Source organism: Rattus norvegicus, chromosome 4, assembly GCF_036323735.1.
Source record: "Rattus norvegicus strain BN/NHsdMcwi chromosome 4, GRCr8, whole genome shotgun sequence".
Lineage (NCBI taxonomy): Eukaryota > Metazoa > Chordata > Mammalia > Rodentia > Muridae > Rattus > Rattus norvegicus.
In genome coordinates, this window is record NC_086022.1 from 33,732,857 (window position 1) to 33,759,727 (window position 26,871).

The window sequence follows — 26,871 nt, forward strand, 5'->3', positions numbered from 1 at the left end:
GGTCTCACTGTTTGAGTTAAGGTAGCATGTAGGTCAGCCACATGGGGGACAAAAAGCCACATGGTGGCTTTAGAGGAACGTTACACACCAGTCCCCCACTACCAAATACTTAGGTTCTGGTCATCAACAGAAAAAAAAAAAAAAAAAGACCACAAAGGAGAAGAAAGAGGCCAAGGGAAAGGTATGCAGACCCAGCCAAACCACATGGGAACGGCTGAGGACTGTGCTAGGGGTGGAAATTCGGGCTAGAAGAGCATACGCTATCTCATCAAACTTTAAGTACTTCAGCTGAAGGTTTTTTAATTTTGAAAAATGTTCACATTTAAAATAATTTAAAATGATCCCCGCAGTGATTAAAGGGACACTTATCCCACCCTATCTCCTCAGCATGGCAGGACAGGCAGCTTTTGTCTGGGGTGATGCTCAGGTGACTGTGACAGCTGGGCCTGCCTACTGTGTCAGCTCTTTAGTGTTTAGATAGCTTGGAATGTTAAGTCTCTTCCTCCAGACAGAGATGTCATCCTCTTCATGAGAAACACTTAGTTTTCCTTTAACCGGCCTTTCCTGGAAGCTGGGTTGTTACCTTTTGGAAAACATTCACCAGGCACGTGCATCCTGTCTCTTGGAGAACTAGAATACCACTCTTTGGCTGAACAACACCTGGGAATGGTCACACAGAGAACAGGGTGTCCATAGGCTGTGTCAATGACCACCTCCACCATCAGGCCCCATCCCCAACAGAGCTCCTCGGACTTTACACTCAAATACCCCCTTGCCTGCTGTTCTTGGTTTTCTGAAAAGAACCTCAGGTCCACAATGCATAAGACGGGACTCATATTTCTTTCCTCAACCCTGCTTACTGCCCTGTGTCATCTGTCAGAACTGGCCCCTTCCTGTTCCGTCCCACGTTTTCCAAACTACATTTGTACCGGCAGCTGCTGCCCTTTACTTCCTTAGGAGCTCTTGAGGCACCCCCCCCTCCGCCACACTCACAGTCATGGCTGACGCCATTATTTCTCCATGTATGTTTAATAGACCTAACTGTTCTATTCACACCCACTCTGTCCACTTCTCGCCATACTATTGTTAGATTACATGGCTAGGAATGCAGAATATGACATCGACACCTTTTAAAACCCTTCAGGCTTTGTTTTCTGCCCTTAAATTCACACAAAACTCAGCCCCAGAGACCTTGTGGGTCTGCCCCCCACCTCACCAGTATCCCTTGCTTGTGCTGGAGTCTCTGACAGAGCCCGATGCTCACTGGAATGTGTTCTGCTAAACATGCACAGATTAAATACGGACATCTACAGGCTTCAGAACCCTTTCGCCTCTCTTCATCATGAGGTTCTAGAAGCTCTTTCATGTCACCATGAGCTTCTTCATGGAAGCGGCTCCTTCTTTGCAGAGCTGATGAGGAACTCCTGAGACAAGCATGGTCCATAGAACCAATTACTTTCCTACATATGGGTCATGATGATTCCACTTTGGCCTTTATGGATATGGTGGGTCAATTAGCAACATGAGGAGTGTTGGTATCTAATCAGGGTCACCACTGAATCTCTAGAACATTGACTCCGATGAACTTATGGTCCATTAAAAATAATAATAAACAAATGCTAAGCATGTTCTAGAGCTATTCACATGCATATCCATCTTGGGATTTTTCTTTTTTCTTTTTTTTTAAATCTCATCCATCCTCTCCATTGGGATGTTCAAACATGCAAAGTGTTAGCTTAAATCATGGAGTGGGCATCCCCAGAGCCACATGGCTTCTTGCTGTACTTGAAAGTGTTGGCTTAAATATTTTCTAATTTTCTAAGTATTCTCTTAGCTCCAAAATCAGCCTTAACACATTTGCCCAGATTTCTTCATTATCATCAGGACAGAGGGCAGACTTGCAGATGTGAAGTGTGTGTGTGTGTGTGTGTGTGTGTGTGTGTGTGTGTGTGTGTTAAATTCTTTTTAAAGTTTTTTTTTAAATTTAGCCACTTTACATCCAGATCACTGTCCCCTTCCCAGTCATTCCCTTCCTCACCCCCCTTCCCTTCTTCTCTGAGTAGGTGGGAGCCCTCTGGATATCTCCCACTTGGCAAGATGTGAAATTTTTAACAAACATTCAAACATAGCTGTTTTGAAGCTTCTAGTTTTCTTAGTACACATTGTCCCTCTAACCATTAATGATTCCTTGTTGTTCACTGTCAAATCCCACTGATTATGCAGCAGTCAGTGGTGATAGGTTCAGAACCAAAATCAGAGGTTTGGTGGGAACCAGTATTAGGGAGGTCAGTACGTTCGAGGGCCATGCTCCTCTACTCAATTTTAGAGTACATGGATCTATGGAACGGTGGGAGACCTCACAACCACAGTTATATCACTGAACCAAGAGCCTTCCTCAAAAAGAATTAATCTCTTATGCGATGACTATACTTGGGAGGACAGAGGATATATAGTGTCTTGGGATATCTGGACTCTAAATCCAAGTTTAATTAAATCTCCACAAATGTAGAACATTGGTTTTAGGACAAGGCTTTATCGTAGCCAACTGAAAAGGTATTTTAAGTTCAGTTTTGGGGACTCCAAATCCACCATTCAGTCATTTCCTCACTACAAGGATGCTTAGAGTTCTTCAGTTTATGGATGAATACCCATTTAAAAACACAAACAAACAAACAAACAAACAAACAAACAAACAAAAACCCCTTACTCAAACAAGGGTCATTAGAGTATTAGAAACCAAAGGGAAACTTCTGGACTTTACCTCTCAGAGTTTTACATCAGAGGGAAGATTGCTTTTCAGGTGGATTTTTAGAGCTTAAGGTTGTCAACAATGTGTAAGGCTCTGGACAATGGTCAGGGCAAAGATCGATAGTATCTCCAGCTGCATTTTTCAGATCCCTCCATAAAATTCTGCACAAATGAGTAACTCTTTGTCAATTATAGCCTGTCCTAGTCCTGCTCACTCAGTGAGCAGAACACTTGGATTTCACCAACAGGACCAGCAGTTTGAGTCTGTCTCTGTGCCACAGCCCCAACCTCTAGAGTCTGAACAGTCATTCTCTCCCTAGGACACGAGCCTAACATAATATGCTTACAATTGCCAGTTGGTCACTCCCGAGGAACATCGAGTGGCCATGCCCTGGTGGTCTTAGAAGAAAAAGAGATCCATCTTTATGAAATAGACTACCTTGGCATATTACTGCATGCCTGTAATCCTGGTCCTTGACAGGCTGAGGCAGGAGGATTGTGAGAACCAGGCCAGCCACACAGGGAGATGTGTACAATTAAAAAATAAAGAAGTTAAAGAAACAGTAACCAATTGTGATGGTTTGCATATGCTTGGCCCAGGGAATGGCACTATTAGAAAGTGTGGCCTTGCTGGAGGAAGTGTGTCACTGTGGGGTGGGCTTGGAGGCCCTCCACCTAGCTGCCTGAGGATGCTCAGTCTGTTCCTGGCTTCCTTCGGGTGGAGATGTAGAACTCAGCTCCTCCTGCACCATGACTGCCTGGATGCTGTCATGCTCCCACTTGATGATAATGGACTGACCCTCTGAACCTGCAAGCCAGTCCCAATCAAATGTTGTCCTTATGAGAGTTGCCTTGGTCATGGTGTCTGTTCACAGCAATGAGACTCTGACTAAGACACCAACATCTACCTGTACAGTAAGTCCTAAGAAATCCTGAGGAGAACGGGGGGGGGGGGGGATTCCTTCCGATGACATGATTGAGCATTTCCTCTGATGGAACATGATGTGTTGTATACAATAAAGAGAAGAACACTTTGGATTTCAAAGTGCCATTTATATGCCATTTATATTTTTTGTGTGACGTCTGACTAACTACCAGGTAAACCAGAAACTTGCCCAAAATAGAAGAAACAAAATGTTTTGCAACTTGTCCATCCCAAAGCTGTAAGTTTCTGTGACTACTGCTATATTGGCCCTTGACCCCTAGCCTCTCAGCTTAGTACCTTAAAAAGATAGACCTCCTTGTATGGCAAGTACTTTTCAAAATAAGCCAAGTCCAATTTAAAAATAAGGCTAATTTCTGGTTAATTCTACTTTTTTTCCCTAGTATACACTTAGGCTATTCCTGTTATTGGGTTTGCAGCAAAACCATTTCTTTCTAGTTTTGAAACAGAAGCTTGCTAGGTAGCCTGGGGTAGTCTCTCAAACTTGTGTTTCTCCCATTTTAGCCCTAGGGTGGCTTAGACTAACCCAGCACATAGGCTGTTTGAATTGGAGAGTATGTATTTAAAATGACAAACTTATGAAAATAAAAATGAATCCTGAAAACAAAAAAAAAAAAAAAAAAGATAAATCTCAGAGGGCTCGGATTGACCTGTGTCATGTGACACATGGCCTCAGGGGAACAAGATACTATGACTTGGTCGGATCAAACATTCATTCCAGGTTAATCTCAACAGTGAAGAGTTGCTGTGGAATATCTGTCATTTAGGAGAAGTTTTTCTCCAAATGAGCAGATGTGTTTCTTTTAAAGGCAGTTAAATCTGGTGTCAGACTAAACACTACATACTGACTAATCGGCTAACCTTAAAACTGTAGCCATTGTCTTAATACCTAAAGATGCAGGATCTGGAAATTAACGACTCAAGGTAACAATAATTATTTGGAAAATATTACATGAGCTTACCTTATCTTTTTTTTTTTACTTAGCTCATTTACTAATGTTAATTTTCTAAAGATCTTCTGTAATCACACCTTCTTTGAAAGGGCCAGTAGCTGGGATCCATGATGACCCAACAGTGTTGGAGTCATGACATAGAAGAACATTGGATGAGGACACCACCAAGCCGGGACCATGAAATTTTCCATGGTGGACACTGCAGGGCTGATTTACAGCCCTGTTAGTAACTGTTCTCTCTGTGGGACAGACCCTGGCTTGCAAACATCCAATTATAAAGCTAAGCATACACCCTGGGCTGCCCTACATAAACTGAGCATGTTCTATTCTCTGTCAAAAACCACTATGCTCACTCTAAAGCACTCTGTGAAACACAATGAAACAAGAGGCTCTATACACTGCGGGAGCTAAAGCATTGTTTGAATGGGTTGCTCACTTGGAACACAATTCATAAGAAGCACTTAATAAAAAAATCCTGTTGAATGACCCTGCTCCTAGTGACTAACAGACTTCTACCACGCAGGAGGCAACCGAATACATTTCTGAAGAAATTATTTACCATCCATTAGGCTTCATTAATATTTATTTTAAAGTTCACTTTTTATTGTAACAAATATAAAGTCATTGATGTCTTATAAATTTTCAAAAATGCTTTAAGTACAAAAAAAATACATTAGTAAATGAGAGAGCTAGGTGATAGTATTTGGTATGGATGTAATATAGTTGACATGCACAATGATGTCAGGAAAGCTCATGCACGATTGGAGGTGAAAGGGGGGGGAGACGTGATTGCTGTGCTGCTGATTATAAACTCATGGCTTCCGTCAGCTTTCTTTCTTCAGGGATACCATTTACCTAGAACCGGGATAACAACACAAATGTGAGGTAGGCAGGCTATGGCATGTTTAGATCTTGAACATAAGGCTTAGTACAAGATGGCCTCTCTTTTTTAAATGGATACAATGTTTATATTACATTATTACTAACTGTTCTAGCTAACATACAAAATGGTGGATGGCTTTATGTCTCCACACGTATGTATCTTGGATTTTGCTCATATTTGAACTTTATCACCTTTATTTTAATTCTCCTTTCCTTTGGTCTGGTCCTCTTCATCCCATCCATTCCCTGCCTTGACCTAAACAGAATCACTTCTGCTTTATGTTGTACATAGGACACATTCATATATATCATACTGTAATATCATATGTATCTTATACCATACCATATATATCATATAGGGCACATACATACATACACACACACACGTCATAAACACATACATGAAATCTAGATTGCAAGAACTTTTCTTTTTATTTATTTATTTAATTTTTTGTATTAGATATATTTCTTTACTTACATTTCAAATGTTATTCCCTTTCCTGGTTTCCTGTCCAGAAACCCCCATCCTCTCCCCCTCTCCCATACGGGTGTTTCCCCCATCCACCTCCCTTACCGCCCCCACCCCCAAATACCCCTGCCCTGGAGGTCCAACCCTGGCAGGACCAAGGGCTTCCCCTTTCACTGGTGCCCCAACAAGTCTATGCAAGAACTTTTCTATCATCGTAAGTTAAAAATAATAATTGTTCTGCATTATTTTTCTGTGTTTGATCTTAAGAGAATAAAGGGATTAATTCTAGATTAGCACTTCTTTTCTTAAACCGAGCTATAATGATTTATTTTCTCAAAAAGCCTGAAAACTTCTCTCAATAAACAAGCAGAATGAGGTTGACTGTGGGATGTATGACTGTACCTTTTAGCAGTGGCTTCAAAAACACCACATGTGTTGGAGGGGCAGAGAGAATGTAAGGACCTGAAAGAGGTTGAGCCTTGGACCCAGTCCAGAAGGTAGTTCTATTGTCTGCCCTTAACTGCTCTATTACCCCAGCCAGTGCTCCAGCCCAGCAACACAGCATCACCAGCGAGTTCACTCGCTAAACTTTTGATGGGAATTTAAAAGAAAACAGCTAACTGCAAGAAACAGGTTGCAAATCAGCTTTCGGCTGATAAAGTCCATATAGGCAGCTACAAGTAGAATGACTTGCTCCAAGAGATGACCTGAGAGCCCTATCGCCCTTATAAAGAGAAAGCCCATCAGAGTTTCACAATAATCATGCACAGATCAGCCCCTCCACACTGAGGCAGCTCAAAGGTACTCTTGAAAATACACAAAGGGCCCCAGATCCATGCATTTGCAAATACAACAGAATAAACTAGAAGCCTGGAAGAACAGCATTTTAATGTAAATGAATAGAGGGAGGATAAACCTGTAACTGTCCCTTAGTTCCTCCCCTGTAGGCCTAAAGCCCCTGAGTTTTAAATGTTTGGGAGGCAGAAAGAGCACAGGTAACACAGTGGTCTCCCTCCTCTTAACACTCAGACCCTCAAGAGGCTCACTGAGAGAAGAAAAACAGCAAAACAGCCAAGAGGAAAGAGTACCCTCTAGTCTGTAACGTGAGTCAAAGTGGAGAAAACCTAAGAAGACAAGAGAGTATCGTAGGTCAGTCTTAACCAGAAAGATGAAATCTTTCAACCGAAATGCCTCCTCCCCAAAATCTCTTTAGAAAGGCTGGGAAAAAATGAGGTTGAGAAGCCAAAAGACCTCTCAGGGGAAGCCCCTTTAATAGGGTGAGCACAGTGACCCAACCTATCAAACAAGTACCATCACTACTGGTACCATCTTAAACGGCACCCATTCAAGATGTCTATTCTCCTATTAGGCAAACAGTTAAAAAAAAATCTACATTTTTCACAAGTCTCAAAAAATATTTACGATTATCCTAGAAATTCTGTGGTGTCTACTCATTGCACGCCTCAAGTGAGCAAGAGTTAGAAAACTGACAGCTCAAGAGAGACAAACCTCCATGGTTAGAGAGAAAGGTGCTGTATCATTTTTGTCATATTCATGTGTGATGGCTTGCATATGCTTGGCCCAGGGAGTGGCACTATTAGAAGGTGTGGACTTGCTGGAGGAAGTGTGTCACTGTGGGGGTGGGCTTGGAGGCCCTCCTCCTAGCTGCCTGAGGATGCTCAGTCTGTTCCTGGCTTCCTTCAGGTGAAAATGTAGAACTCTCAGCTCCTCCTGCACCATGCCTGCCGGGATGCTCCCACCTTGATGATAATGGACTGAACCTCTGAACCTGTAATCTAGCCCCAACTAAATGTCATCCTTAGAAGAGTTGCCTTGGTCATGGTGTCTGTTGGTGGCTAAGACAGTCATGTTCCTTTAAATTTTTTTTTTTCTCTTTAAAAAGACAGGCATGGGATTAGAGATAAGAATTTGAAAGTTTTCCTCTTTCAGTGACAAATATTTATAACTAAGTTTGTTTCCTCATCAATCTCCTGGACGTTACAGAAGTGCACCACCCGTCAATATATTGAATGGTCTACTCGAATCACATTAGCATTTAATTAAATGAAGCAATCAAAACCCTAGGAACAATTCTGATAAACATCATCTTATAATTAAAATCTGATGAAAAACTTTATTATACTTGCCTCAAATCTTTGAAAAGTTGTCAAACGAAAATCTCCTTAAATTCCCGAAAGCAGTAATAGAGGAGATAATGCTGAATGAAAACATCCAATACATTTCTACATGTGGCTGGCATTTTTTGGAGACTCACTTAATGGCTTTTCCCACCACAAAACCACTATTCATACTTAGAATTCCACACTCAACTTACATTTTTAGAACTTCTCTTGCTTTCCAAAAGAGGAACAAAGGCATTACTGGTTGCCTGGCAATTCGAACTAGGAACCAACCACTAATTAGTAGACAATCGTGAATAAGTTAAGAATGAATGAAATAATTGGCTGTGGAAAATTTTTAGGGGCACTTGAAAGAACTGAACTTAAAGAAAGCAAGTCTTGGGGAAACAGAACAGCCCAGGGAGATTGGTCCGCCATCTTGTCTTTGCTGGTCATATTCTAATGCCTTTTAAAGCAGCTTTAAAGCCAGGCCAACCATTTCTCATTGATCGCCCTGAAGGCTCAGCGATTAGTCACAATGGCTGCCCTTTGTGAGAGTCAGTTTCAACCTGCTCACTTACTGAGACAAATCCTGGACCCATCCAAGCTAAAAATCTTTTATACCAAAGGAAAGAATAGGGAGTTCCTATATAGAAAGGGAGTTGAATTCAGTCTTTCTTAATTAGACAAGACCTCCGTGGATGCTGCTGCTTTAAGATCATTTACCCTTTGTTTGTAATGATGCCAATTTACGCAGTAGTTTAAGCCATTATCCTGAGCTTCTCAGTCTAATTAAGGAATGATACAACTGTTTTGCCTTCCTTGATAAAGACAAAAGTGCCATCAATTATACAGTGCTATGATAATCTTTTACTATATTAGCTTCGTCCATAAACATTGGATTATATCTTAGTACTCACCTGTAGTCTGCTGTTGGGGGATCTGAGTCTGGTGTGGCAAGTTCCTAGAAATGATTAACATTATTGAGTAAAAATGTATTTGCACAGTGGTAAACAGAGACCAAGACACATTAAGATGGAGATCTGCAAAGAGAGCTACCACTCGGATAATGGGCTCGACTTCTACTCCCCTCTCTGGAGTTAATTCATGAGGAAACTGAAGACCAAGGAAGACAAATAGCAATTTATGATAATGTCCATGAAATTCTTACCACACGCCATAAGAGAACTCCATCATGATTTTATAACCTAGGTCTTATTAAGTTTTCTATTTTCTTACATGTGAAAAAAGCCTTGGAGTTCGAAAATCACACAGCTAATAACAGTGGATAAAGATATAAACACAGGGATGACAGCAATTAAATTACTGATGTGTACAATCTCAAACTAGGTCTAGATCACGAAACCGGTATCTATGTATGCATACACATATATGTCTACATGTGTACATACATCGTCATATCATACCATCATCACTAGCATTTTGTATTAGCTTTGAAGGCATATCACCACCTTTATTCACTAAATATCCTATCTTCACACCAAAAAAAAGCCATTTCCCTGCCTGTACTAGTAAGTATTCCAGGTCCCCCTTGACCTTTCCCTTTCTAGTCCCAAAGTCAATCACTGGGGTCTCGGGACATTTCTCAGCTTTTGTTAAATCTGTTCCTTCTTCTACATCTTCATGTCTCCCTTGGAGCCTCTGACAGGTCTGATGTATTTCTTCATTCACATTCTTCCTCCCTTACAACCCACTGCTGACAGATGACCTCCCAAGACACAGATCTGTAACACACAGCTCAATATTTCTTTATATCTATTGGCAAATTCAATTTCTGGCTTCTTTAGTATGTCTTAAGCAGTCAGAAAACTATCTGTACCCCCCCAACACACACACACACACACACACACACACACACACACACACACACACAGAGAGAGAGAGAGAGAGAGAGAGAGAGAGAGGGAGGGAGGGAGGGAGGGAGGGAGGGAGGGAGAGAGAGAGAGAGAGAGAGAGAGAGAGAGAGAGAGAGAGAGAGAGATCGAGATCTGCCCCCTATATGAGAAACAAAACCTGTTGGGGTGGGGGAAGAACTTGATGAGCCTGCAGTTGTCTTTGCTACAGCAGATATAAATTACTTACAAAACCTGTGTCTGTGTTTGTTTGTGGCCCTACCTGTGTGCTGTCCCAGGGGTGTGGTCAGAAGTCAACCTGCAGGTTCCAGTTTCTCCCTCCACCATATATGGTGGGATCGAACAAAGTTTATCTATGCTTGATAGCCTCTGCTAAATCATCTCACTGACCCTTTTTTAAAAAATACATAGAGTAGATACATATTACTCTTAGGAGTAAAAGATTCCATAGGAATGTATTAAATGTTGAAATATTTTAATTAAAAAACAACACCTTAGGGGTTGGGGATTTAGCTCAGTGGTAGAGCACTTGCCTAGCAAACGCAAGGCCCTGGGTTCAGTCCCCAGCTCCGGAAAAAAAAAAAAAAAAAAAAAAAAGAAAAAGAAAAAAAAAAAAAACAAAAACAACACCTTAGAAACCATGTTTTTGGGGTCTGGGGCGATAACTCAGTGGATTAGCCACTTGCTGGACAAGTACAATATCAGAATTCAGATTCCCATCACCCACATAAATGCCAGGTAGGTGTCAGTCGGCCCATAATTCCAGCCCTAGGAAGACAGAGACAAGGGGCTCTCTCTGGAGAGGTGGATGTAATTAGTTTAGGAATCAGCTCCTTCTGATTTTGACTGAGAGACTCTGCCTTCCTAAACAAGGTAGTTTCCAAGGAAGATTCCTGTATTACCCTTGAGTCTTCCATATACGCATATGCATTCTTCATGCACACACATATGGGAACGTGTATGTACATGCACTACACATAGATATGGTGCAGAAAATAAAAATAAACAGGACCTCTTCTCTAGGTTTTTCACTCTCTAAGCACTTCCAAATTAGGTAATAATTAAGCCATTTAGTAGGTATTCAGATGTGCCGACTGCTATTATATTTTTTCTGCATTCAGCATTCTGTTGATCCAAATTGCCTTATTAGTAAGAGCCATCCTAGTTTGTTAATAACTCTAAGAGGAAAGAAACATGAAGTCATTTTTGAATGATATATGCAGAAGTGAGATACTTGCAAAGACTCAGGTAACAGACACACATTTATTAACATGTAGATGTCTAATTTCTTTAGCTGAAATCATACAGAGAACTCTGATGTACCAACAAGGAACAAAGGAGCTAGGAATCTTGCCTCCTGTGATTTCTTTGCCTCACTTGAAGTCCTAAACATGTCTAGGACCCCTCCAAGACAAAGAGTTTGACAATCCCTCATCTAAGTCACTCCTGCAAGGCAAAAATCTCATGCTCCAAAGGGGCTGGGGACAGATGACTTAGTGAGTCAAGTGCTTGTCATGCAAGTATGCTGACCAGAGTTCAGATCCTCCGAATCTACGTAATATGCTGTCTGGGTATGTCAGGCTTCCTATAACTCAAGGCTTGGAGGCAGAGGAAAGAGACTAAGAATGTGTGAAGGAAACTGGCCTACCCTACACTAAGGGCCAGGTTCCAAGGAACACCCTGTCTCAACCTAAGATAGAGAGCAATTAAAAAAGATGTCCCATATCAGTCATGGGTATATGCACACATACCCCCCTCCCCCACACAGGCTCACCTACATGCTCACACCATACACAATAAAGAAACAAAAATACATAATGAAAGAAGTGGAAAATAGCACTTGCTACCTGAATATTCTTTAAAGTCTCCAGTGGTTTTGTATGTTTGTTTGTTTTGTTTGTTTGTTTGAACAGGTTCTTACTTACTGTGTAGATCAGGCTAGCCCCAACTCACAGAAATCTCCCTGCCTCAGCTGAGTGCTAGGATTAAAGAAGCATGCCTAGCCTAAACTCATAATCTCTTCTAAATGTCTTCGAGTGTTTAAACAAAAAAATAAGTCTCACTTAAAATATTAACAAAATCAATTCTCATCCAAGTTAAGGAAATTATTTAATAATTTACCCTAATGGTTACATCCTCTTTTACTACTGGGCTTAGCTTATGTGGTTTAGGAGACATTTCTTTTGGTTGGTTTGTTTGTTCAGAAGTTTACAGAATGTACTTATGTTGGTTTCCTTCGTGAAGGTCAAAGAATTGATTTAGAAGCCATAAAGAGACCAGCTGTGCATTTAACAATGGAAAATCCCAAGACCTTTATTATACAACCCGGAATGCAATTAGACGTGCCCTGGGGAGGAGGGTGGGAAGAAGCCTCATTTCAGCTCCTCAGGCATAACTGACAAGGTTCCAGTCCACATTCAAAACTGCTCTAACACTTTCCCTACATTCTGAAACACACTTCCTCATTCTCCACTTCCTGCAGGCACACAGACACCTGAAAAACAAATGCTTCACCCTACATGCGTCAACTACATTTGCCAGGAAAGGAGGGGAAAAGCCAGAGTTGAAGTGTTCTGATACAGGCAACTCTTAGTCAAAAACCCCAATTTTTCAAAAGCTGTAGACAAAGGGTACCCTAAACTCAAAGTCTGTGTTTGGATAAGGCTTCTGGAACCCCACACTCGTGTTGGGCCCCACAGCACATTCTTCAATAAAATATTCTTTAAAAATCATTGGTCAAAGTCAACCCAGGCCTGTCACTTCCTGGAACTTTTCTTTGGCTCCATTGTCAAACTTTTACAGTCACAATGGTCTTGGGTGGGTGATGAGCAATTGTTGGTTGAAGAACAGATACCCTTAGAAGACATGTGGAAAAGGTATGTGAGAAAGTCATTTGTACCCTCGAGTTAGTCTGGGGATTAAAAACAACCAACACTGCATCCGGCTACGTCTGAATGCTGGTCATGCTCTCCCTAAGCCTGCGAATGAAATGTTGGATGAGTTATATAGAAGGGCTCACACATGCAAATAGGTTAAAGAAAAACAAGTTCTGTGTGAACAAGTAGGAAGCTTAAGTGGGGGGATTGTGGGTTCAAGGCCAGCCTGGGACATTCAGCAAATTCCAGTCCACCTGGTCTATATGAAGTCGCCTGTGTCACCTAATGTAGAGAGGTGCTCATAAACATACTTTTGCTGGCATACCAAATAATATACCTCCCACTCACGATTCTGGGCTGTGATGAAGAGACAGCAGTGGGGCCTGTGGGAACATGTCCATGTTCGACAAAAACAGACCACTATAAGCAAGTGGACAGGAGAGTGGGGTGAACTTCAAACGGAGTACCTATAATCCTTCAAAGAAAGGCCCTTTATAAAGTCATAAGACTATTTAGAGTAATTAAGTTATTAATGGGCCTATGGAAAGGTTATAGTATGTAAACTGCTGCATTATATAGAAAACCAAGAAAAACTGTGATTCTCTGAATTAATCGCATTATTTTCCAATTTTATTACCATTAATTACCTGCATCTAAATAGAAAATTGTGCAAATTAGTCATTGCACAAGCTTCATTCTTTACGAAAGCAAAGGTAATAATTTGCACATTAGTAAACAAGTGATTTGGAGGAGTACACAATTATCCGTTCTTCGTACAACTATTTCAAGGTAATTTACATTGTTGGCTCCCCTGTAGAGTAAGTCAATGGATAAGGCGGATGATTATCAACCGATTATGTGGCTTGAAGACTTAGAAAACAAAATGATTTGCATAAAGACACAGAATCTACGCCAGAGCTTGGTGGGGTGGGGCAGAGAAGGCCTCAGTGTGTGAAATGTCTTTTAAAATATGGCCACATTTAGCTGCAAGGAGTAGTTACATTATTTGGGAAAATTGCCAATTATTTTAGCAAAGTCGATATTGCCAAAACCTTCATTTTTTTCCTTCTTAAATGAGGGCTTGGACCTACAACTCTTTTTGCTGAGAAATTAGGAAATTGGAAGAGGAGAGTCAGAGAGGGTTACGCAGAGCCTGGAAACACTAGTAAGGGTTTAAAGGAGAAAACTATAGTTTTAACTAAAATCAACATTATACTCTATAAGGTGTACAAAGGAGGAAGAATTCTCCATCTGAATTTTTTTTCTTTAAAGATTTAATTTTTTATTTATTTTATGTCTGAGTGCACTGTCACTGTCTTCAGACAGGGTTAGGGCTAGGGTTAGGGTTAGGATTAAGGGTTTAGGGTTAGGATTTAGGGTTTAGGATTAGGGTTTAGGGTTAGGGTTAGGGTTTAGGGTTAGGGTTAGGATTAAGGGTTTAGGGTTAGGATTTAGGGTTAGGGTTAGGGTTTAGGTTTAGGGTTTAGGGTTAGGGTTTAGAGTTAGGGTTAGGATTAAGGGTTTAGGGTTAGGGTTTAGGGATTGGGGTTTAGGTTTTATGGTTAGGGTTTAGGGGTTAGGGTTAGGAATAGGGTTTAGTGTAATTGTTATGGTTTGGGGTTTAGGGTTAGGGTTAGGATTAAGGGTTTAGGGTTAGGATTTAGGGTTTAGGGTTAGGATTTAGGGTTAGGGTTTAGGGTTAGGGTTAGGGTTTAGGGATTGGGGTTTAGGGTTAGGGTTAGGATTAAGGGTTTAGGGTTAGGATTAAGGGTTTAGGGTTAGGATTTAGGGTTTAGGGTTAGAGTTTAGGGTTAGGGTTTAGGGTTAGGGTTTAGGGTTAGGGCTAGGGTTAGGGTTTAGGGTTAGGGTTAGGATTAACGGTTTAGGGTTAGGATTAAGGGTTTAGGGTTAGGATTTAGGGTTAGGGCTAGGGTTTAGGGTTAGGGTTTAGGGTTAGGGTTAGGATTAAGGGTTTAGGGTTAGGGTTAGGGTTTAGGGATTGGGGTTTAGGTTTTATGGTTAGGGTTTAGGGGTTAGGGTTAGGAATAGGGTTTAGTGTTATTGTTATGGTTTGGGGTTTAGGGTTAGGATTAGGGTTTAGGGTTTAGGGTTAGGGTTTAGGGATTAGGGTTAGGATTAGGGTTAGTGTTTACAAATTAGGGTTAGGTTTATGGATTAGAGTTAGGGTTTCGTATTAGGGTTAGGGTTAGGGTTTAGGGTTTAGGGTTTGGTCTTAGGGTTTGTGGTTAGGGTTAGGGTTAGGGTTAGGGTTAGGGTTAGGGTTAGGGTTAGGGTTAGGGTTAATACAGCTCCTAAACAATTCAAAAGGCATCAGTGCTTTTCTAGAAAATTCAGTATTTTGGATCCTCCGGGCTATACTTGCTTCTCAAGGCAAAAAAGTATATATTGACTACATTTTCTAAGGAATTTTTATCCCTTTATTTATTTTAGTTTTCAAGTTTCATTGTTTTGCTCTCTTATTTGGCCACATTTTTAAGTTACTACCCATCAGCCAACCTCCCCCCCCCCCCCCCCTGGCATTTCTTTCAAGCAGCTGAAGAATTTAATTAAATGTCCACAGGGTTAGCTGCAGATGCTCACAAAGAGCCCAAACTTTACAGATAAAATCCACCAGGCCTCCCACTTCAGGATCCCACCCAAGCCCCTTGAGGGACAAGAAAATCAACCACCTTTTAAAACAGCAGGTGACAGAATGAAGGTGTTTTCTGTACTGGTTACACCCAGTCAGAAAGTCCTGGAGGCCCTGCAATTCTCACCTCTGGGATCTCCATTTCCACCTGCCTTCACTGCCCTGATTTAGGGATGACCTCTGCCTTGCAAAACCCCCACTGAGATCCCACTGAGGCATTTGATTGTCTTTCAATTTAAGGACATCAAACTCTGTGACTCTGGAACTTAACTTTGTATAAAGAGTACACCTTCTAGTGTTTTGGCTAAGCCTTCAGTTAAAAGTATCACCCCACCCTCCATGATTCTTTGGGTCAATGATATTTACATTTAAAAATCACTCCAAAATGTGATTTCTAAAACTGAAACGCATGAAATGTGTGTATTCATTGAGAGACCCAGACAATGGAGGAAGGAAGCCCTGAGCCTGACTAGGCAACAATAGGATAGGGACCACTCCCCTGAACACTTCACACTATCAAGGCACTCCCGAAAGTCTAAGGAAGAGCCCAGAGCAAAGGAGGCCAAGGAAACATGGTGACCTTAGTAGAGTGTCCTTAATAAAATGTTGGAAGAGGAAAAGGACATAACTAGAAACTAGAAGAATCTAAAATATCTAAAAAATGTCTAGGTAACAATAGCAAAGCACCATTGTTAAGAAACTTGCCATGGCCACAGGTGAAACCGGTAGCACAAGGTGTTAAGGAGAGAAACTAACTGGAAGGAACTACAGAGTCTCCATTATCTTTGCAGTGTCTGGCCTTGTACCTCCAAGATCATCCTAAGCAAGGATCCCATGAAATTGGTCTTCTGTCTCATCTCCAGGCGAAAATATCACCATGTGTTTGTATTGTTTCAGCCATCTGAAATGTAAAAGGAGCCATGTTCTCCACGCTCCCCTTTTCTGAGCACGTGGCGTGCCTCTCAGTCCTATCCCTTCCACTGTTAGTGTCCGGTAGCCCGGCTCAGAGGCTCAGAGATACCGTTGAGGTCAATGGCCACACACTATCCAAAGTAGCTCTCAGAAATGGGAAATACTCTGGTCTCACGCTGACCTCATTCATCTTCGTCTATTGTTAAATTTATCACCTACACATGAATATGCCTACTCTTGATTGATTTTAACCAGTTTATGGTGTTAGTCTGGAGCCCAGACTATTGTGCCAAAAAAAAAAAAAAAAAAAAAGAAAAAAAAAAGAAAGAAAGAAAGAAAGACAGACAGATAGAAAGAAAGAAAGAAAGATTTCTCTGTATGAGATAACTGTGGCGCCCTTAGTTACACACCGCTGTTGTGAGCTTTCTATACCTTTCAAGTGGATTGGCTTGGTTAAAAGACTAAATAATTTTTTATGGGCCCCGAAGGAAAGCTTTGAAAGGTCCTGAGTCTTACTTCTAAGTTCATTCAAGTGTTTGGACATATCGCTTTGGCTGAATGTTTTTGCTGCCAAAGCTGAAAAAGAAGCATGAAATGCTGTAGCTGATCAAACTCTTTATGAAAGACAGGTTTAGCACATTCGATGTGTGAGGCCGAATGCTAGCCCTTTCACAAAGGGCTCGTGAGGAAACACAAAGCAGTATTACTCAAGCACACACCTGGCCACAAGGACCGTAAGCTTGCTCAAATAAATATCTCATTTTCGCCTTGAAAACTCTGTTCCATCCAAATGACCAAAATATTTATCTGTCTGCTTGATGGCTAAAATAAAACTTTTAAAAAATATTATTTTCAGTTAAACTGTAAAAGTTGAGAATCTGTAATAAAAACTGTGTTGATGAATCTGACACAATAAATTCCCTATTATCTGGCATAGTTAGAAAATGAGGTTAATCACATATTCTGGCTTATAGGGAGTTACCATAGAGACCGTGCACATATTATCCATTTCCAAGAATAAAAGAAAGATAATATACACTCAACACCGAAACAACACCGAATGTAATTTAATTTTCCTCTGATGAGTCAGGCACACTTGATGATCCCACGGTGCCTCAGAACAATCACTGGGAACATCATCAATTATCTACGGACCCTATTTATTCAGAAGTGTTAGTTAATGGAGCTTTTCCATTAGCAGAAATAGGAATAATAGAAAGGTTTTCCAGACTTCAAAACACATATATGTTGAAATTGTTGCAAGTTCAGTGTAATAACCTATTGTACTCGCAAAGAGCTTATCTGCATAAGAGTGGTCTTAATGGGCTCTGGAAAGGCCTGAGAAAGGCAGACACATAAACTAGCAGAAAATTTTGGTTTGTTTATATATCAATAATAGTGGTGCAAAATCCAGGACCCAAGAAAATCAATTTTTTAAAGGAGATAATTTTATTCTCAACATCCATGACTAGAAAGGATGTCTTTAAAAGCGGTTGCAGCCTTTCAGTTCTCATTTAGACATCACTAGCCTACCCTCACTGCACTACACTCATCCTCGTTTCTCAACTCACCATAGGAACTGCTGCTGTATTCTAAAGTTTTAAAGCATCAGGATGTCAGCAACAGAAACATTTCCAGACCTGTGGTCTCTGGAAATTAGCCATCCTCACCCTTAACCACAGATTCCAGACGAATCCCGTGACATAACTTAGAGGATAAAGACTCTAGCCACAGAGAATAATGACTTGTCTGATCCCTAGGACCCACATGGTGGAAGAAGAGAAACAACCTCTATCGTTTGTCATGATCACTGGGTAAACACTATAGCATGCAGCCCTCCCAGAAAAAAAAAGGCACAAAAATGAAAACAAACAAAATCTGATTTCCAAGGACACTTACTAACTTCAAGTTTTGAAGAGTATGAACACTTCTCTGACATGTTACACAATGTAGGAAACTGTAGTTAAGTACCAATGATGATTCTAAAATTTGGATATGATCTAAAAATTGGATCGATGGATAAGCTGGATATTATTAAAATATTCTTAAAACTACTGATGTTTCTTGTCAGTCCCTAATATTAGTAAATGGGGTCTTAGACTAGCCTATAACAATGGAACACTAACCTTTACAAAGAGACTATATATGTACATACTTTCTCTATATTAAAATTAAACATTGTGAAACTTACATTTGCATGTCACTAGTATAACATTTATTTCCAAAATCCTAAATTCAAATGCATGCAAAGTTTCACACTATTGAAAGACACACACACAGCCTTGGCCTATAAAACCTAAGTAGATGAGGTTAGAAATTGAAGACACATTTATAATTATGTTATAGTTTAAGTGTTTTGGGTAAATGCACAGACTGTTTACCCTGCTCTATGTAATTATTGTTTGATATTATCTAGCATATACGTTTTATATAATGATAAGTAAGCACTCTCAACAGAAAAAATATGTTCAACATAGTTCTCAGATAAAGTTTCGTGTGTGTGTGTGTGTGTGTGTGTGTGTGTGTGTGTGAGAGAGAGAGAGAGAGAGACAGAAGAACAGAGAGATTTTTCTGCACATCCATTCCATTTACTTTAATATAGGAAGGATAAAAATGTGACTTCTTGTTCTTGGGGCAACTCGATTTAGCCCATTCTAAGACAAGATGAAAAAGAAAAAAGAGAGCTACATTCTAAAGTTTTACCAACCACTTCATATATCAAAAATCTAGTCTCTAAGGATATGCAATTCCTCACCATGTTTCCCCACACCGAGTCACGAGAGTCCCTTTCCTGGCTTCCTGACCACTGTCTCTAAAGCACAGAAGATTGGCTATTAACTGTATGTTCATCTGGACATGGTAGCACACGCCTGTGTTTCCAGCACTTGGCAGCTAGAGTAGAACCAGAAGTTCAAGGCCAACCTGGGCTACAGGAAACCAAAACCAAAACCAAAATAATCGCATGTTGGGAGCCTGGAGAGAGTTGCTCATTTTCTATACAAACCAATCATAGAGAGAGAAAGAGAAAAAGGAACTTAAAAATCATTTATGCAGAAGAAACAAAAATTGTTTAGATTATATAGGTCTATGGTATTGAAAAAAAAAAGTTAACCAAACCAAAACCATCATTTCTTTAAAACAATGGGACTGTCATATTTTAGCCTCTGCCTGTCTCTTCAGAATGACTCATCTTTGGACAAACATTTGAGTTATTATCAGTGTCAATTTCTCACACAGTGATGTTGATGGATTTTTATGACTAGAGGAAAAAACCCTTGAACTGATTCTACTACATTTATATCAAGCCAAGTGATGCTATTTTGATACAGTGTTCTCCAATAATAAACGAACAAAACCAGTAATGGTTAAATGCTATGGTTTGGACAGATATTTGGTGAAACCCCCATGCATGCCGGCCACTGTGCTTCCATAAGATACTCACGGCTGTGTCTGCATCAAGGGCATGTTGGTACTGTCGTAGTTGTCCGTGTGCATGGGAGGTATGATCTCCCCAGTCACTGGGTGAAACACGGGGAGTGTTGACAGGGGCCATGCAATCTCTCTGTTTTTGGACATGTCTCGAAGCTCCTTGGTAGATTTCTGAATAGAGCTGTGATGGACAAGTTGGATACTATACAAAAGAAGAAATAAAACAACATATATTTAAAATGATGCACTAGCCTTAATGAGTTGCCTATTTGAAAAGGACACATTTTTTTTTTCTTAAAAGATAAGACATTCGTGCTTTGGGGAGAGATGTTCTATAAACTAGCTCAGAGAAACATACATCTTATATGTCTTTATGTGAAGCTCAAGTTAAATCTTAGCTAGGAAGCGCTATGTTAATATTAAAGCCCAAGCCATAAACTAGTTACCTATTTATTTCCTACGATTAAGAGAAAACTCTGATAGTGTTTTATATTATTGCTTCTGGTGGGGGCATTTATAAATACTCATGGGAGTTCATTTTATAGAAGGTTATTACTGCGGATTCAGGAAAATATGTAAGAAAGGCCTTGTCATCTGTCCTCTGGTTTATGGAGATGTAGACTGGGAGATCACATACTATAAATGGCATGTTAATATTCTGAATCTGAAATGGTCTAGGTTTAGTGTTTATCTAGGTTGCCTTAGGTTTTGAGCCCTTTTTATTTTTTAGCGTCTACCCATCCTAAACATCTCTATTTAGAAAGCAGCTTTCAAGTTTGTGAAGTCAAGTGTGAGCGATGGTGTGAAAGAAAGGAGAGCATGAGACACGTGGGGAGCATGATGGGTAACCGAGAAGCGACAAACAATGAGAAAGAAAAATAACAGGAAAGAAGACACTTACTCTGGGGTTTGCATGTTTCTCTTTTCCCTAGAAACAAAACAAAATTTATGAATTAAATAATAGCATTGATATTCAAAACATTAAGACTATATGCTCATGGGACCCTGTGGGATGTGGCAATGCTGATGTCGGGACTCAAACGCAACCAGGCAGCATTTGCCACCAGGGTTATATATTACTTGGATGAGTACACATACAGTAATGGAATACTGATGAGAAACACACAGAAAAATGGAAGAAAATGGAGATTAAGAATCAAGCTCTTGATTGAAATAAACTCTATGACATAATGAAGTCAGGCCACATGAAGAATGGAGAATGTGTTACTTGCTGCTTTATGAGGTTTTTGAGCCTTTGCTTTGGTACCCTGACTTCCATGTAATCTCGGGAGATTATCGTAATTGACATAGATGTCCGGAAAGTACTAACTATTCATGAAGGGGAGACTCATTACTCAAATGATACCTTATTTTCATTAATTTACTCCTCGGTTATTTTTTTTAATATATTTTAAACATTTAGATTGTGTCACCCTGTTTGACAGCAGAATGACTTCAAGAAGAATTCTGACCCTCAGTTTTCATCACACTGACTAAGACAATTTATTTATTTAAATGCAATTACCATGTCAATAGACTGCTGTCTCTGCTCACACAAGATGGCTTGCATAACTGCTGTGTCTAGCCTCAATTATTCTTGGGACTGTTTTTCTATCATGAATTTATATCTAGCCATAATCATTTCTGAATAAAGTAATTTTGGCCCCTAATTTGGTTTGCTAGACTCCCAACTAACTACTTTAATTCATTTTAAAGGAATAAAGTACTGCTGTTTGATCTGAACAAAATTTCAATTCATTTACAGTCTATTTTATGAACTGGACGCAACTTTGCTTTTAATGGACATGTCTATATCACTGTCTGAGCGGGCTTGCCAATTCTTTATTAGCGTTTGAAAGTACTCACACTCCTTCCCGTCGGCAGCACATGATATAAGCGAGTATTAGGAAAAGAACTAGTGCTACTGCCGAGGGCACAGCCAGGGTAACGAGGAAATCCGTGTAATAGTCTCGGCTTTTCAAAGAATCCGAAGGGGGCTTGTACTCCCCACCATCGGGCAAAATGCCCTCGCCACGAACCACTTCCTGATAGGTGGACACTTGCTTTGTTTTATCAACCTGATATAAAAGAAGACAATTGTACATCCAATTAATCACTGCCAACAGTGTGCGATTTTAAGATCTAGATATGCCAAAACAGTCTTTGACAAATCACCTTCAAAAATCAGTTGTTTTTCCAATTAGTTTATTATCATATTTGTTATTCTTTACTGGAGCTAGGGGCAAATACGAATAAAGGTAGTAAATACTATATCTTGGCCCACCTTCCCCATCCTCACTCACATAAGCACTCATATACCCTCATGTACTCAAGATATGTGTGTGCACGCGCTTGCTTGCTGGCTGCAAAGCAGAAATTGTTGATATCAGTATGTACATCTCTTGTGAGCAGCATCCAGCGCAAATGTTTAACAAACCGGATGGTAAGCCAGTGTTCAGGCATGGTTTGTAAGGTTAGTGGAATAGAAAAAGGGAAAAACAAAAAGAAAAGACGATTTCCAGTGTCTGACTCCATCCTTCTTCAAAGTGGCTGACACTAATTTTAGGAAAAAGAGCAGAACACACCCCAGCCAATGGTGTGACTGGGTATTTTATGGACACCATGCCTCCTTCCCTTACCCATGTTTACACATCTGCCTTGATTGTGGTCCATTTAATTCTACTGAGGTTTTTACTGAAAGGCACCAAAAAGGTAGCCACGTGAAATTTGTTTCATTTGATGATTTTAAAAAAAAATGTTGAGAGAATTATTTTTGGCCTTTTTCAACATTCTCTGCTGGAAAACTCCACCCGCCCAAGCCTTTAGTGCCCAGAGGAAAATAATCAGTCCTCTCCCTCCTTCCAAAGAATAGCTAAAACCTTGATTTCCTACAGGTTTTTTTTTTAATTTGTAGAATTAGGAAACTGGTTGTCTAACATAACCTTATGCTTTTTAAAATTTAAGTCCTTATTGTTTTCATTTAAAAATATTTGTTACGCTTGTTCTACGCCTGTTATTTGTCTCTGTTTTACTTTTAGGTGGTGTACAGCCCTGGAAGGTCTGTCGTACACAGGAAGAACAAGCTTGTGGAGGGCAGGGGTTACAGGCAGCCCCAGCCCAATGACTTCTTTGTTTAAGCCTCCGTGTGTGTGTGTGTGTGTGTGTGTGTGTGTGTGTGTGTGTGTGTGTGTGTGTACTATTTAAGAAATACCCTTGTGGAATGATGTGGGATTTAAATAAATACATATACATATAAAATTAAAAATGAAAAGTCTCAAGCTTTTCAGTTCCGAGAGTCTTGCCATCACAACTTTAAAACCCAAAACAATTTTTTTAACTTTTAAAAGTTAGGCAGTGTTGCTCAACATAAATTCATGTGACAGCAGAGCCACGAACAGAATGTTGCTGGCAGGCTCTGTTGTCTCCTGGTTGCTGAGAGGAATGTGTGGAAGTCATGATCCTAATTGCTCCCTCACAGATTTAGTGACTAGCACCGTGACTGAAATGTTAGGCTCTATAATATTACTATTTACTCAAGATTGTACATAAGGCAGTATATATATATATATATATATATATACACACATATATATATATATATATACACACACACACACATATATATATGCTTAAGAAGGCAGAGAAAGGGAATAATTTTTCTTAGATGCAGGGCAAAAGCCACAGGGAGTGCTAAGCGTTGCAATTCTAGGCCAGTAATGTGTTCCCCGGCCAGCACCAGGCCTGGAAAGGTGCCTGCAGTTGCTCCTCTAAGACACGAAGTGACAGGTGTGCTTATGTGTCAGTAACTTTGCTCAAACGTCAGTTTTAAACTTAGATCTAAATCATTCCCTATCAATCATAAAAAGTCGACAGAAGTTATATTCAAAGGTCACTAAACCATTAAAGATCATAAAAGCATTAAAGAATCCAAATAAGATTAAAATACTGTATAGAAAGACAAGGCACATCTTAGACAAAAACCGAAATATTTTAAGTCTTTTACATGTATGTGAGTGTGAAACCACTTGCAATTTTTCTAGCATTCAAATTCAAGATGTTCATAGAAGAATAAATTTAATCAATAAAATAATTTTAAGGTGGTTTAAAAGAAACTTACAGAGTTGATACATTTACTGTAAAGCTGTAGACAGAATATTCTCCCTTAGAGTCGTCCCATGTCTGCTGAGCTCTGTCATTTGAGTTTGCAGAGCACTGGGTCACAGCAGAACACAGCTTTTTCTGCACAATGTTATTGTGCTCTGTTCTTTCCCTCCCAAAGGGAGCTGGTGGCAGCACATTTAAGGAGACCTTTTGCACACAGCACACTGGCTCCCCAGCGTCTGCTGCCTTAACAGCACCCTGGATGTCCAAAAGCTTCATCGGGACCACCCGCCAAGCTAATCCAGCCTCAGAGACTAATCAAGTGGAGAGTACAAAGGTGGCGAGACTCTTCCTTAAATGGATGTACCATCATCTAATTTGCCAAATCCTTCAAATCAAGGAAGTCCACACAGTTGACAAAGAAAGCCTAGGATTTATTTCCAACAATGCAGGTTCTAGTCAAAAGGTATGTCCAGACACATCATTACTAATTAAATTTGCAAAAGCAAAGTTGTTTTTTAAAAAAAAGAAGAAGAAGAAGAAAAAGAAGACTCACCAATGAAATCTTGCACCAGTCAATGTAAAACTGAGTTCGGAACTTTTTATCGCATGTTATCACAGGTTCCATTTCTTGACTGCACCTTAACTGATTCTGTGGATTTTCAACTTCTCGTAAACAAGAAGAAAATGCAACGTCGGCACCAACCATGACATAAACACTGTAAAAAATATGAAACTCTCAAGTTATCCTTTAGGAAAATCGAAAACACTGGGGGAAAGAAAAAAAACAATTTACCCCTGAAAGCAGGATTTATCCTTTTGAATTGAGGGATTAACTAGAATCATCTCTGAAGATAGGAGCCTAGGCTTTCAAAGCAGTGATTCATGGAGGGGCCTTCTGTTGTCCATTCTTGTATTCAACCAATATTTACTGAGTGCTTAGGTGTACCGGGCACTCTTTCCATTCTATCTGAAGGTCTGGAAGTTCTATTTCATGCTTTCACTGAATTCAAATCAGCTAAGCGCTCTATGTCCTGATCATTATAATTGTCAGACTACTTGCATTAAGATTCTCCTTCAGATACATTTGTTAAGAAAAGAGCCCTAACCCTAAAATAACGGTTGTAAGTAAGGGCTCTTCATTTGATTTTTCTCATAATGCAATGATGACATTATACCCTCAGGGGGCCAAGCTCTCTGTCGACTTCATTATTCCACTGGACACCTCTGTCAGTGTTCTGAGCACACAGACCCCTCTTCTGTGTTTGGATTCATTTTGGATCTCTTCAGCGAAGAAGTTAATGTAAGAGAAAATGATTGTTTGTTCACCAAGAACGAAGCAAAACATGTTTTCTCAAAGAGTTCCCTGAGCACTGTGAGGAAACAATTCTCCTGAGTTGAGAAATGAGATTTCACAATTGAACCTATGACAGTGGCGGCTGTGACAGGAGCAGTCACAGGGAATCTCCAGAAGATAGGGATCTTATCAACGTTCCGGAGAAAGAGGGAAAACAAAAAACAAAAACCAAAAAATCTAAATTACTATAATTTCTGTCCTTAAAAGAGAAGAATTAACTATCTACCTAATTGTGGCTAGCCTACCAAGGATCCAGCTGCCTTTGAGAAATACTTCAGATGCCAATTCGGAGACTCACAATGTTTAAGAAAAATAAAAGGCCTAAAAAAGAAAAATCTCCAGTAAATGAAACAACTTTGGAAGAGGCACAATGAAAGTTTCCAAACTCAAAGCTACAACATAAAGCTGGTGTGTACTACATGGAGTTGGACATACAAATCAATAAAATAGAGCCAAAAACCTAGAAGTCAACTCTAATATTTAGTAAGTGGATTACTGTCACAAGGGAGTCTGATAGAAGATAAACAGTATTTATAATTAATGGTCTTAGAACAATTAGGTATCCACGTGAAAATGAAAAAAAATTAAATCCCACCACCACCATCTTATGCCATAAACACAAAATCAACTTCAAAACTGATGGAAGACAGAATCCAGTTTTGTGCCTAGCTAACACAGTAGAAGACTAACGATCACTTCCGTAGCCTATGAAACAAAACACACAAATAGACAAACCAACTGAGTAAACTGTAAAAAGAACCATTTTGGCTCTTTAGACAAATAAGACTTAGAGCAAACTAATGCCCCAGGAGTTGGGCAGACCAGTCAGTAGTGGAAAAGTGAGACTTACAACCCCCTGAAAGGAGGTTTACAAGCCACATTCTCTGAGGGGACCCTCGAGAATCTGGAACAGGAAACCGTAGCTACAGTTATGGTATTGCTGAAGGGTCAGCATGGACAAGCCGAGCGTCACAAACTCCACAGCAGTCTGGTCATGGAAGACCCTGCACTTAGCCGTTCTCACTGCCAGACCTGGTTCAGCCTCTTTGGGAAACAAGTGGGATTCCTGTGGTTGGCAGGAAAGAGGGAAATAAACAATTCTGGTCTTAAAAAGGCCTACCTACAGGGGAGACTAAGCTGGGGCTCAATGCTGGGATTAGTGTAAGAGTCCAGGAGACCTGGGAGAGAGACAATGAGGTCCCCTCCTTAATTGTCAACTGTTAATTACAACTGTCAAGTACCAACTGTCTATTACAGAGAAAATGAGACTCTCAGCTCCAAGGCACAGGCTCATTTAAAACTGAGATCTACACCCAGAGCTGGTGAAATTCCCCCAGTCCCACATTTTAACTACTCAACAGTTCCTTGTACTCAGACTCAGTCAGATGGAAACTAGAAAACAAGCAAATAAACGGAGGCAAACATCACAGCATGAAAAAACAAAACAAAACAAAAAAAAACAACAGAACAGTCTCTGAACGAGACCCAGCAACACTTGTCAACATAACCCGAGTTCCAAAAACAAATCTTAAAAACAGTTTTAAGATATTTTGAAAT

The 26,871-nt window shown here is 40.1% G+C and overlaps 1 protein-coding gene across 14 annotated transcripts in view; it reads right to left on the reverse strand.

The window, feature by feature from the left end:
* Positions 1–5,209: 5,209 nt before the first annotated feature.
* The window catches only part of Sgce (sarcoglycan, epsilon), a 70,842-nt gene continuing 49,180 nt past the window's right edge, over positions 5,210–26,871 (reverse strand). For 3 of the 14 annotated variants that reach the window (XM_039107994.2, XM_039107997.2, XM_039107988.2), the window contains 7 exons: positions 24,514–24,676; positions 21,723–21,934; positions 20,758–20,784; positions 19,870–20,058; positions 9,036–9,079; positions 8,143–8,177; positions 5,210–5,499 (listed from right to left, as the gene is read on the reverse strand). In XM_039107994.2, the coding sequence (XP_038963922.1) occupies positions 5,449–5,499; positions 8,143–8,177; positions 9,036–9,079; positions 19,870–20,058; positions 20,758–20,784; positions 21,723–21,934; positions 24,514–24,676 (721 nt within the window). In that variant the 3' untranslated portion in view covers positions 5,210–5,448. Of the gene's footprint in view, positions 5,500–8,142; positions 8,214–9,035; positions 9,080–19,869; positions 20,059–20,757; positions 20,785–21,722; positions 21,935–24,513; positions 24,677–26,871 lie in introns of those variants that run through there. The other 11 variants (XM_039107995.2, XM_039107998.2, XM_039107990.2 and 8 more) reach the window with 5 other exon arrangements.